Source organism: Stenella coeruleoalba, assembly GCF_951394435.1.
Source record: "Stenella coeruleoalba genome assembly, chromosome: 2".
Taxonomy (NCBI): domain Eukaryota; kingdom Metazoa; phylum Chordata; class Mammalia; order Artiodactyla; family Delphinidae; genus Stenella; species Stenella coeruleoalba.
The window spans coordinates 171725738-171739873 of record NC_137147.1 but is presented as its reverse complement, the minus strand read 5'-3'; the positions used below and the strand labels follow the sequence as shown (position 1 = coordinate 171739873).

Genomic DNA, 14136 nt, shown 5'->3' with positions numbered 1-14136 from the left:
CCACATACTTGCCAACATCTAGTATTGTTTGTCCTTTTAATTATAGCCATTCTAGTGGATATATAAAGGTATTTCGTTGTGGTTTAAATTTGCATTTTCCTAATGATTAGTGTGCTTGTTAGCTATTCATACATCTTCTTTGGACAGATGCCTATTTAAGTCTTTTGCTAATTTTGCAGTTGGGTTGTTTCTCTTCTTATTGAGTTGTAAGAGTTCTTTATATATTCTGGACACAAGTCCTTTATCAGACATATGATTTGCAAATATTTCCCACTAGTATGTGGCTTGTCTTTTCATTTTATTATTGATATCTTTTAAGGAGAATGTTGGGTGAAGTATTCTACAAATGTCAGCCAGGTCCAGTTGGTATATGGTACTGTTTCTTTCAACTGTATCCTTACTGGTTTTCTGCCTTGTTGGATCTGTCAAGTACTGAGAGAGGGGTGTTGAAGTCTCTAACTGCAATAGTGGATTCATCTACTTATTACAGTTCAATAAGTTTTTTGGTACTCTGTTGTTGGGTGCAGACGCATGAAGGACTGTTAGGTCTTCCTGGAGAATTGACCTCTTTTTAATACACTAATGTCAGTCTTTATTCCTGACAGTTTCTTTGCTCTGAGGTCTGCTTTGTCTGTAATTGATACAACTACTCCAGCTTTCTTTTGATGATGTTAACATGGTACATCTTTCTCAACCCCTTTAATCTATCTGTGTCTTTATATTTAAAATGGATTTCTTGTGGACAACATATATTAGGTGTTTTTTTGATACACTCTGACAGTCTCTGCCTTTAATTGGTGTATTTTGACAATTCACATTTAAAGTGATGATGATTGATATACTTGGTTTAATCTCTACCATATTTGTAACTATTTCCTATTCATTGCCCTTCTTTTTTTAAAATAAATTTATTTATATATTTATTTATTTTTGGCTGCGTTGGGTCTTCATTGCTGTGCACGGGGTTTCTCTCCTTGCGGCGAGCAGGGGCTACTCTTTGTTCCGGTGCGCAGGCTTCTCATTGCGGTGGCTTCTCTTGTTGCGGAGCACGGGCTCTAGGCATGTGGGCTTCAGTAGTTGTGGCACGTGGGCTCAATAGTTGTGGCTCACAGTCTCAGTAGTTGTGGAGCACGGGCTTAGTTGCTCCACGGCATGTGGGATCTTCCCAGACCAGGGCTCGAACCCGTGTACCCTGCATTAGCAGGCAGATTCTTAACCGCTGCTCCACCAGGGAAGCCCCTGCCCTTGTTCTTTGTTTCTTTTTTTGTCTGTCAGTCTGTGAAAACTGTCTCCCCCACAATGTGTAGCCTCTGATGATGTGCAGTTTATTTTTCTTGTTTTTCCTTATAAGTTTTGCTCACCAGAGTTCATGCTTGTGTCTGAATAGCTTAATCTTCAGCCTAAGATTGGGTAGAGATTGTACTCAGACACCTTGAGCCAGGGAGGCCTCCACTCTTTGCTGATGAATGTGTGTGGGAGCCTGGCAAGCACATTCAAATTTCCAGCCTTTTTCAAGCCTTCCCTGGCTTTTACTTTCCACTGAGCTTTCCCGTGTCTCTGCCGCGTGGGTTTACGGGCTCCACCATTCAGGGATATGTGGTGGCCTGGGCCCACACTAGTCTCTGCAGTGCATATGCACAGCTTCTGGTTGACTTGGGGTATGTGGAGAGTTTATTATGTGCCCCTCTCCCATGACTGTAACCTCCTGGAACTCTCTATTAAATCTGTGACTAGTCTGCTAGGTAGTTGCTCAAACAGGACTGCAATTTCAGGATAATGGGGCCCCTGGCCCTCCCTGTTCGCATGCTACCAAGATGGCCGTGTTAACTGATGGTGTTCCCCATCGGGTGAGCAGTGCCCCACCCTGCTTGACTACCCGGTTGAACAGTAGAGCAGATTGGGGGCCAGGGAGAGGGGACCATTCTCAGGCAAGAATACCACAGATCTGTGCTGTTTCTACCCAGTGTTCAGTGTTTTCATGAATAAATGATTCTCAGTTTGGTGCACGCCTTTGGTTGATTTCCAGAGCGCTGAAATAGTTGCTTTTGACAGTTTTGTCCGACTTTCTACTTTCTCTTTGTGAAGAGGATGTGTTGACCTCCTCACTGCATCATGCTGGAAACAAGTGTCCCTTTTTATAGAATATCTGGCATGCTGGGGACTTTCCTGGCGGTCCAGTGGTTAAGACTTTGCCTTCCAATGCAGGGGATTCAGGTTCGATCCCTGGTTGGGGAGCTAAGGTTCCACATGCCTCATGGCCAAAAAAACCAAAACATAAAACAGAAGCAGTATTGTAACAAATTCAATAAAGGCTTTAAAAATGGTCCACATCAAAAAAATTCTTTAAAAAAGGAATATTTGGGGCTTCCCTGGTGGCGCAGTGGTTGAGAGTCCGCCTGCCGATGCAGGGGACACAGGTTCGTGTCCCGGTCCGGGAAGATCCCACATGCTGCGGAGCGGCTGGGCCCGCGAGCCATGGCCGCTGAGCCTGCGCGTCCGGAGCCTGTGCTCCGCAACAGGAGAGGCCACAACAGTGAGAGGCCTGCGTACCGCAAAAAAAAAAAAAAATATATATATATATAAAAGGAATATTTGGTATGCTGATGTACGTTTCGTTGATCATATTTTGAGACACATTACACGAACCCCTGGTTGTCATTTTGTATGTATATGCATGCACATATACACACACAAATAAAAAAACTATAAAAATATATAAAGTGTATATATTACATATTTAAAACATAGGTGATATAATATTTTATTTTTTCACATCATTCACTTCATCTGTTTTAAATCTAATTCAGTTTGAGGTGCCAGTGGGAATATTTTAGAAAGTGTGCGCCTTCGATCCTACCTTCATTCAAGGTTTTAGTGTTGTATGGGTGTATGGGCAATGGACTTATACATATGAAACAATGAGAAAAAATACAATGACGGTTCCACATTAGGTGTTGGATGCCAGCCCAAGGCTGCATCGTGGTAGAACTTCAGGAGACACCATTCAAACTGTGATCTGTGGAGATGGTGTCCACTGAGATTGCCCAGAGCACCTCTCATAGAGGTAACGTGTTATCTTCATCAAATATAAGTCAAATATTATTCTTTCGATAGTTCTTGTGGTCTTGACTTTTCCTCCAGTCTCGTCTAACGTGGTCAGGAGGGTGAGTCATCCTCCATTTCCTTCTTCTCTGCTTTAAAGGGAACGTAATATCACCACATACCATCATAGCCTCGTTAAAGCTAACAGTGAGGCTCTGTAGTGATCAAATAATAGCCTTCGTGATCTTTGACATCATATTTTACACCTTAATCATTTTTTGTGATGCAGAGGAGCAAAAATGTATGATTGATGATGTGGTTATTAGAAATATGTTTTGAACACTTTCTCTTTATCCAACTTTAACAGAGCTTCTTTATCTGTAACATTCTGTCTCCCAAGCCCTTCTCCACATTCTCCTGCATAATCTAATATGTAGAGTACATCATGCATTTTTTGGGAAAGGAACAAAAATGCTCAGAAGTAGTCATGCTTTAATATATCTTTTAATCCCTTCTTTCAGAATTGAACGGCTGGCTAAGGATATTATGAAAGACATAGGATACTGTGACATTATGGTCCTGTGTGTACTTAAAGGAGGCTACAAGTTCTGTGCAGATCTGGTAGAACACCTTAAGAACATCAGTCGAAATTCCGATAGATTTGTCTCTATGAAGGTTGATTTCATCAGACTAAAAAGTTACAGGGTAAGTTATGATTTACTCCATTTTCATTATATGATGTTCAGAATGAACAGTGCTATAAATCAAAGAACTAATAATATTATGAAGATGAAGGATGTATTTTATTTTAATTTGCAAGATACTACAACCTGTAATTCAGATAATATTCTTTGGGCAGGGGGAACCCTCCTATTATATTTCCCATGTAGGGAAAGATGATTCAGAAACGATTCATGCTTTTTTTATGGTTATAAAGTTGAGTGGTTATTTCCTGGTGCCTAGTCTCACCAACGGCCATGTTGAGAATGAGTATTAAGGAAGTCCAGTGAATACAGACGTGTTTCTGCTCTGGATGTCACTGTTGGCCCTGGAGACCTGTGGGAGGGTGTCCCCCCCAGAGAGGAGTGTTAGTACTTGGGTGACTGTGGTCAGGGCCTGGAGGTAGAGAAGTAAAACCTGTAGGGACAGTGAGTTATCAAGAGCAACGAGGAACTTCCACCAGTCTGTGCTGGGTTTTCTTGGCCACCACTGGATGGAATTGAGAGAGATTATTCTCCAAGGACGTCTGCCCTTAGCCTTCCCCTCTTTTCTCTATGCTGTTGCCTTTTGTGATGCTTTTTTAAAAAATATTTATTTATTTATTTATTTATGGCTGCACTGGTTCCTCGTTGCTGCGCACAGGCTTTCTCTAGTTGTGGCGAGTGGCGGCTACTCTTCGTTGCGGCACGCGGGCTTCTCACTGCAGTGGCTTCACGTTGCAGAGCACAGGCTCTAAGGCACGCCATCTTAGTAATTGTGGCGCACGGGCTAAGTTGCTCTGCGGCATGTGGAATCTTCCCGACCAGGGCTCGAACCTGTGTCCCCTGCATCAGCAGGCGGATTCTTAACCACTGCGCCACCAGGGGACCCAGATAAGCTCTTTTTGATGAACTCAGAGTCGATTGACTAATCACCTAATCATGGGAGTGAATTCCTATTATATTTACAAGTCACACCCGCATGTAAGTGGAGGAGATTATACACAAAGGGTGTGTACACGGGGGATAGGGATGGGAGGGCATCTTAGAATTCTGCCTACCATTCTCTTTCTTTGACTCAATTGCCTCAGCTTTTGAGTATCTGGCAAATTAGTTCTTATTTCTTAAGATACTCTATTTTCCTGATGACCTCTCAGGGCAGGATGAAGCTGGGGTTTTTTTGTTTTTGTTTGTTTGTTTTTGCAGACATCTTAAACCTAATTTATTGGTTTCATCTTCTCTTAAAAATCTTTTCTCTCTTGAGGTGTCTTTTATCTTGATTTAAGTAGCTGTGCTTCCTTCTTTTTTTTTTTTTTTTTTTGCGGTACACAGGCCTCTCACTGTTGTGGCCTCTCACTGTTGTGGCCTCTCCCCCTGTGGAGCACAGGGTCCAGACGCGCAGGCTCAACGGCCATGGCTCACGGGCCCAGCCGCTCCACGGCATGTGGGATCTTCCCGGACCGGGGCACGAACCCTTGTCCCCTGCATCGGCAGGCAGACTCTCAACCTCTGCGCCACCGGGGAAGCCCTGTGCTTCCTTCTTAGAAGACTTTTCTTTCTTTTTTACTTGACTCTGATTCTTACTGTATTTTTCCCCAGCAAACAGCTTTTTAAAAAAATCTGTTAAAATCTTAAAAAAGTTAAAGTGAGGTTTATTGAAGCATAATTTACATGCAGTAGAATTTCCCTCTTTTAGTTTGCAGTTCTATGAATTTTGACAGATGCATACGGTCATGTAAGTCGCCACAATCAAGGCATAGCACAGCCCTTACCACAAAAAATGCCCTTGTGTCCCTTGGTAGTTAATCCTTTCCCCAGGCCCCAGGCTCTGGCAACCACTGATCTATTTTCTGTCCCTGGAGTTTTGCTCTTTGCAGAATGTCGTATAATGTAATCAAGTATCATGTGGCCTTAGTAAATCTGTAAAGCTTAGCATCATTCATTTGAAATTCATCCCTATTGTTGTGTGTCCCAGTGGTTCATTTCTTGTTGTCAAGTAGGATTTCATTATCTGGATGCACCAGTTTTAAAATCATTCATCAGCTGAAGGGTGTTTGGTTTGTTCCCTTTTTGGGGTGATTATGAATCAGGCGGCTCTAAATATTCACCTGCATGTTTCTGTATGTACTTATGTCTTTGTTTCTCTTGAGTAAATTTGTCTTGAGATTCCTAGGTCATACGGGGAGTAGACCTAAGAAATTGCCAAGCTGTTTTCCAAAGTGATTGAATAATTTTGCTTCCCCACCAACGTGCATGAGAGTTCCAGTTGCTTCACATTTTTGGCAACACTAGGTATTGTCAGGATTTCTTTATTTTCTTTGTTTTTTGACCCATTCAGCTAGCTGATGGTATCTCACTGTGGTTTTAATTTGGATTTCCCCGGTGAATAATGATGTTGAGCATCCTTTCATTGAGTAATCGTTGCTTAATTCAAGGTCATGAAGATTTTATCCTCTATTTTCTTCACAAAGTTTCCTAGTTTTAAATTTAGATCTAGGTGTGTGATCCGTGTTGTGTTAACTTGTTAATATGGTACAGATCAAGGCTTTTTTTTTTTTTTTGGCAAGTGAGTGTCCACTTGTTCCAAGATCGTTTGATGAAAAGACTGTTCTTTTCCATTGAATTGCCTTTGATCTTTGACTGGAAATCAATTGACTGTATGTGCATGGGTCTATTTCTGAGCACTCTGTTCAGTTCTGTTCATCTACGTGCTTATTCTTTGGTCAATACCACACTGTTTTGATTACTGTATCTGTATAGAAGTCTGGAAATCAGGTAGTATGTGTCCTCCAACTTTGTTCTTCTTCATAACTGTTTTAGCTATTCTAGTTGTTTGTCTTTCCACATAAGTTTAAAAATCATGTTGTTGATTCCTACAGCATAACCTGTGTTCTGCACAGGTGTATCTGAGTTACATGCTTCTTCCTGGGACGCATGTTCAGAAAATGACGGCGTTAGGATGATCTGAGGGTGGAATTTTTGGTCCTACGATGTCAAATGGTCATCCATCAGATTTGCACAGGACCAGTTTAATGGTTGGGGGTCTTGACTGATTTGACCTGGGCAAGACTAACTCCGTGTTCCTGAAAAAACAACTGTACTATAGCAATCCATATGTCAGAGGTGTTATCTATAGGGGGTGATGAAAGGCGTCTTGTGATATATTGTCTAAGCTACGTGAAGCTTGGAGGGTATGCGGTTTTTGAAAACAAAGCAAGCTTCGTCAGTGAAGGCAAGTTACAGGATGTTATTTATTAAGCAAGTTATAGTTTAAGGGATCTAACTGATGACTGCCCTTGGTTTCACTATTATATACGGTAAGTTTTTCTTTGAATTTCAATTTCCAGTTGCCTATTGCCAGTATATAGAAATACTACTGATTTTGTGTATCAAATATTATGACTTTTCAAAACTCTCTTATTAGTTTGAATAGCTGTTTTGTAGATGCTTTTGGATTTTTCTATGAACACAATCATTTCTTCTGTGAATAGAGATGGTTTTACTTCTTTCTTTCTAATTTGTGTATTTCTTTTTATTGCTTTATTGCACTGGCTTGAACTTCCTGTACAATTCTGAATAGAAATAGTGAAAGAAAGCATTCTTGCCTTGCTCTCAGTCAGTATGATATTAACTGTTGCATCCTCAAATTTTTGATGTATTGTTTTCATTTTCATTCAACTCAGACTATTTTCAGATTTCCTTTGTGACTTCCTCTTTCACTCATGGATTATTTTTTGTTGTTTAATTTCCAAATATTTGGGGATTTTCCAGAGATAGTTCTATATGATTTCTAGTTTAATTCTGTTGCAGAAAGGATACTTTGTATGATTTCAATTCTTTTAAAGTTTTTGAGTCTTGTTTTATGGTCCAGAATACTGTCAATCTTGCTGAAACTAAAAGCATTAGGATCCATGTGAGGTTAAACAATGTTGCTAACTCTCACTGTCCATTTCTCTAAACATCCTCTATTTCACCAATGTTTTAACCTAGAGGCACACATTCTAACACTTATTATCTCATGTTTATGTGATACTAGTTCTGAACAAGCGTTTGCATTTGTATAGCTCCAAGACTATTGTGATCATTTTTGCTGCATCTCGACAGATATTTTCAAGTCACCGTATTTTTTTCCCTGGGGATAGGGCTATGGGGGCGCCTGCCCAGGGTTCTGATGAAGGAGGAAGGCAATAGTAGACTTTATTTATTATTTATTTTTGGCCGCGTTGGGTCTTCCTTGCTGTGCGCGGTCTTTCTCTAGTTGCGGCAAGCGGGAGCTACTCTTCGTTGCGGTGCACGGGCTTCTCATTGCAGTGGTTTCTCTTGTTGTGGAGCACGGGCTCTAGAGCACAGGCTCAGTAGTTGTGGCACACAGACTCAGTAGTTGTGGCTCACGGCCTCAGTAGTTGTGGCACACGGGCTCAGTAGTTGTGGTTCACGGTCTCTAGAGTGCAGGCTCAGTAGTTGTGGCGCACGGGCTTGGTTGCTCCGCGGCATGTGGGCTCTTCCCGGACCAGGGCTCGAACCCTTGTCCTCTGCATTGGCAGGCGGATTCTTAACCACTGCGCCACCAGGGAAGCCCTAGACTTTCAATCTTTACCACTAGCGTCCATTCTCACACACAGCGCATTTTAGTTTTTGTCCCACCCTTAAATCCTGTAGGAGCCAAGGATAATTGTGGTGTCTCTTCTCTTCCCTTCTTACAAAATGTCCTTCCTCTTGTCCATCACCAAGGTGACGCAGATCATCTCCTGAGAGATGACCTCACGTAAAAGCCTATCTGCTCACTCAGAGCCAGCTTTTCCACTGATTAAATTCCTCAGAAATGGGTGGAAAACCATATTCATAGACCAGGCTATGAGGTGAACAGCCTAGCTCTCTGCTCATAGAGCATAAGCTGTCCTCATCCAGAGGTGAATTCATTGCCCTCAGTTTAGTCTTGAGCTGACCATCCCTTTACACACTTGAGCTCCTTCAACATTCCCGAGGACAGAGACCTATTAAGACACCACCAAACAAGGGGAACAGGGCTATAGCTCATTTTCCTCTGAGGGTGTCTGGTGCTCCCTCATACCTCCAGACCAACTCATCGGGAGCAGACATCTGGAAAACATCTTAGCAGAAACAATGGCCACCAAGGTGTTCTCTTCATTCCTTTAGAAGTTTCTGGAGGGCAGTCAGGACTCTGGGCTGTTGTGAGTGCTGGTCAGAAGCATCAAGTAGTTTTACTCCCTCCTATCCTTCTACTCTGTGATTCTTTTTAATTTTTTTTTTTTTTTTTTTTTTTGAGGAAAAAAGTTGGAAGTTCAGTTTACTGAGAGGCAGTGTGTCTCCTGGTCACAGCCATCAGCATTCATAGTTCTCTTTAGGGGCTCTTTTCCCAGGAGGGGTCCCAGTTGTTTGAGCCCTCCACTGTTTACTAAGGGACCTTCCTGAGGGATGGATGGTCCAGATATCTCAAGGCTCTAGGCAATTTGACTTGTCTTTGTTTTGTATTAAACTTCCCGTAAGACATGAAGTGAATTTGCATGAGTGATAACCATCTAGACGAAGATTACTTAGAAATTAGCATTAGGCTAATTCATTGGAGAACATGGCCTCACATACTCCTGTTCTTTAAATGAATTGAGAGGCACTGGCTGCCTGAATTCCTGAACATTTCAAGTTTTCCTTCCTCCTTCCCTCCGTTCTTTTTTCCTTCCATCCTTCTTTCTGTCTTTTCACTAGTGTTCATTTAGCATTTGCCAGATGAATTCATTATCTCAGTTAATCCTGAGTGTAACTCTGCCAGGTATCACTCATCTCTTCTTTTATTGATGAAGAAAAAGAGGCTTAAAGAGGTTAATTAACTCACCTAAGGTCACACAGCCAATAAATAGTAGAGATGGCACCAGAGCCCAGACCCATCTGTCTCTCAAGCCTGTGCCCTTTGCAACATATCACATTTCCCACAGTTTTTTCTAAGGTTTTCCACAAAATTTTACTGTTTCACGAGTTACTAATAAAGGAGTTGGTTTTTTCCCTAAAATATATGTAAGACAAATATAAAGTTCATATATACAATTATCATCATTATGCAATAATTTGCCTTTAAGAAACGGTGACCTTACTTGAGAAAATCTGGAAGTTGCATGAAGAAAGAACTTATTACATGTATTAAACCCCATATGCCCACAAATGGCTATACTTTGTAGCTTGTCTTATGAGATCAACAAAACTAGTGAAAGTATTCAGTGTTTATTTTATTTAACAAAGAATCAAATATCAATTATTTCTCATAAAAATGTTTTTGTCTACGGGGCCTAATTTTTCAGCTGATCTAATAATCCAAAGATAACACTACATTACATGAGCACCTATTTGTGTTACACCATTATGTTACACATTTAAAAAATATTTTCTTTTTCTCAAAGTAATACATTCAAGTAGGTTAACAACCCAAACAAAGAAATTGATTGTGGTAGTTTTATGGAATAAACAACTTGAAAATCCTCTTGCTACAGACATCTAAAAATGCTAGGTGAATGTAATAACTTTTAAAAAGCCTTTTAAATGCTTATTGGAGCTCACAAGAAGGTAGGGAATATCCAGGGGGCAGGAATGAAGATCTGAGAATCAGCGCATAAGTGTGAACTGGGGGCTCCCAAGAGGCAGGGTTGGGAGCTGTTGTCTCAGTAATCTGACTTTAACCCCCATGGAGAGGCAGATGGTAAAGGCTTGGACCCATATGAAATGGGAAGTTAGATGAGACCCTCATGCAAAGCCAGTGCCTTCAAAGGTATATGCCCTTGCTGAAAAAAAATCCATCCTTTAGTAATGGAAGACCCTAGCAAACTAGCTTGTCCTTCTTGGCCTGGGCTGGAGTGGGAAAGTGAAATATCCTGTGGGAACTTTTAAACAGGAGTCTGTACCTCATGTGAGTTTGAGGTTTTCGTTTACTTTACCTGCATCCTCTGGGAAATTCCAACCAGAGAATTTAATATGAAAATTGGTCTCAGACCACACTACTCCCAAATTCCCTGGTAGAAGCAAGTGGAAAACCTCTCTGGAGGGAATATCTCAACCTAGGCAGGATTCCACGGGTAAGCCTCCCTTAACCTGAGCTCACACACCCAAAGCACAACAGATGCATAGAAACAAACTACCATAGGCCAGATTGGCTGGCAAAGTAAATACCAAAAATAGGTAAACAAGCGATGTGAAAGAGAATATAACATAATTATGCTTAACATGACTAAAGACATAAATTAAAGGATTTAAAGGAAAGATAAGACAACACGAGAAGAAAAAATAAATGAGACCTTTGGGAAGGGAAATTATAGAATGTCTAGCAAGGAAAAAGGTACTAATTGAATGGATAAGAAAGTAACTTGAATGATAAACAGATTGAATGTTGTTATGGGTATGAATTTTGAACTGGAAGATAGATCTGAAAAACTATCTAGAAGGTAGCATGGATAGAGATGGAATATAAGAAAGAGAGGATGGGAGACACGAAAAATTGAGTGAGAAGCTCAAAAATGTGTCACCTAGGAATTCCATATGGAAAGACTAGAGAGAATTGAGGAGAGGCAATTTTTGATAAGATAATGCGAATCACATTCTAGAGCTGATAGGAGACGTGAATATTCAGATTCAGGAAGCACAGTGACACCACAGGTAGACACATCCTGGTGAAACTGAAAGGCAAAACCCCAGAGTCAAAGAAGGGATTGTAAAAGTAACTGGGGAGAAAAGGAAGATTGCCTTTAAAGGAATTACCACTATCCTGTCAACAGACTTCTCAAAGGCAACAGCAGAAATCAGAAGATGTGGAGTAGTAGTATCATTTTGAGAGAAAATAACTGTTAGATTTTCATTCCCAGCTGATCTTGAAGTCAAGCGTGAGTGCCAGATAAAGACTTCAGTAGTCATGTTCTAGAAGAGTTTCCTGATAACAGATGCTGACTGAAAACATCTCCTAATTTATTTTAGTATATTTAGGGTATATTTTAGTAAAAAGGAAGTTGAACCCAAATGAATAAATGTGATGCAAAGAGATTGGCAAGCATGTAGGTAAATCAACAAACTTTTGATTGGTTCAAATAATTGATGAAACAATAACACTATAACCCATTTTGGGGGTAAAACAAAGTGGAATTTAAAAAGACCAGAATAATAGCATTGTAAGGTTGTGTATGGTTTAGGAGAAGCATCAAGAGGTTGATGATTTACAAAATTTCAGTTAGGCATGCCTGTTAAAAATTTAAGTGTAACACTGAAAGAATAAGAATACTATGTATATTATGTATAACTTTCCAGCAAATAGAAAGGACAAGAAAGAATAAAGAAAACTCCAAACTTGATTGATTCAATAGTAGACAGAAAACGAGAAACAATTAGGTAATATTGTTATACCCATTTTACAGATGAGGAAACTGAGACCTGAGCTGTTAAGTAATATGTCCAAGGTCAAACAGCTTGTAAGTGGAGGACTAATATTCAAACCCAAGTTCAACTCCAGAGCCCAAGATTGTGACCACTAAAACATACCCTCAATCTAGAGATGTGTTGATGGGTTGAGATGTATTAGGTTAAAAGGAGGGAAATTTCACCAAACATATCAGCATAATTTTTTCCCGAGGTTTATTTTAATATTTACCTTACTAGGTTAAGCCAGCTCCTGTAATTGCTAGAAGAATGACAGCATCCATAAACAGACAATTAACTGCTTATTTTTCTGAAATGTCTTATATTTGATATTAATAAACTATGAAGACATACCCTCCAAAAAAGTGAATAATAAGTATTCACAGCTGGTTTTCTTGTGAATGATGGGAAGCTATGATTTTCTTTTCCTCTTTGCCCCCTACACTATGGAGATTTTCCAAAAGATAAGAACATTCCCTACACCTGCTTTCTCTCTGGATTCACTTAGAGCTGCTGCTCTTGGGAAGCCAGATCCAGCAGAATTTCAAAGGAATCTTGAGCACCAAGCTCCCTACCAACTCTGGAGGGTATAGAGACTTGAAGCAAAAAGAAACAGGCATCATTCAACTACCAGTTGAGCTCCCCAGTTTAGTGTGTTCTGAGAAAGCTCTGTAAGGGTAGGGGTGGGAAGACTTTTGGAATATCTGTTCTAAGGGGCTTGGGAATAGAGAAACGAGAGGGTTTGAGAGGAGTGGGATGGAGTATTAGTAGGTGTCAGCAAGTTACTTCTCAGCCAGCTTTTTTGTACATGGATGTATTGTTTGCCAAGTGTTTTTCCTTTATTCCCTCTGAAAACGTTGCCTTGATTTAAAGCTTCGTTAATTTATGTACAAGCCCACATGAGGATAAAGTGTATTTCAGGGAGCTATACTCTGATTTCTTTGTTTTCCACCAATTTGGTTAACTAACCTGCGAGCAAAGTAAAGTCTTCATCAAACTTCAAGTCTTTACAAACTGAGACTTTAGGCAAGTTGTTGTTGTCCTGGATCCCTCCCCCATGCTGCTTGCACATGCCCTGCTTGTATTCATTAATAATTCCTGTGTGTTGGCAGCGCCAAGGGAAAGCTTTCTGGAGATAAAATGGAATCCAGAGTGTGGCTGCAGTGGGACTGAAACATTTGCCATGCAGGGCATGTGGGCCCCTGGGGAAGCTGGAACCTTTATTAAAGAGGCTCATTAGAGCAAAGAGTTGGCCACAGACCTATTCCCATGAAGGAAGGGGAAAGCTAAACTACATTTCTTCTCTCTCATTCCCAGAGTTCAGAACAAAGGCTTTAAGTCAGTCCTTTATCATCCATGCTAGTGAGGAATGGGGACCCGTTAGATAAACCAGATCCAGCATCCTGAGTGTTAGTGAGTACTTTTCACTTCACCCTGCAACAGCCTTTCACTGAAAGTTTTCCACATAGTAAGGGGGCCTCGTGTTGAATGCCCCTTTCTTTTGTTTTTTTTTTCAGTTTATTTAAACAAAAACAAAAACAAGAACTGTTCACCATTTCTTCTACCTCTCACCACCCTAGCCCCGCTGCCTCTAATAACCACCTGTCTGTTCTTTGTATCAATGAGTTTTTTTTTTTAGATTCCACACGTAAGTGATCATGTAGTATTTGTCTTTCTCTGTCTGACTTATTTCACTTAGCATAATGCCCTCAAGGTCCATCCACGTTGTCGCAAATGGCAAGATTTCATTCTTTTTTATGGCTGAATAATATTCCACTGTGTGTGTGTGTATACTATATCTTCTTTATCCATTTATTTATAAATGCACACTTAGGTTGTTTCCATATTGACTATTGTGAATAATGCTGCAGTAAACATGGGGGTGCAGAAATCTTTTCAAATTGGTGTTTTCATTTTCTTCAGATAAATGCCCAGAAGTAGAATTGCTGAATCATAGGGTAGTTCTATTTTTAATTTGTTGGGGAACCTC

The 14136-nt window shown here is 40.5% G+C and overlaps 1 protein-coding gene across 4 annotated transcripts in view; it reads left to right on the top strand.

Annotated features, from left to right (window-relative positions):
- Window positions 1–14136, top strand: part of PRTFDC1 (phosphoribosyl transferase domain containing 1) — a 138818-nt gene that overhangs the window by 57041 nt on the left and 67641 nt on the right. For all 4 annotated transcript variants that reach the window (XM_079910621.1, XM_079910619.1, XM_079910620.1 and 1 more), the window contains one exon: window positions 3564–3747. In XM_079910621.1, coding sequence (XP_079766747.1) covers window positions 3564–3747 — 184 coding nt within the window. The remainder of the gene's footprint in view (window positions 1–3563; window positions 3748–14136) is intronic.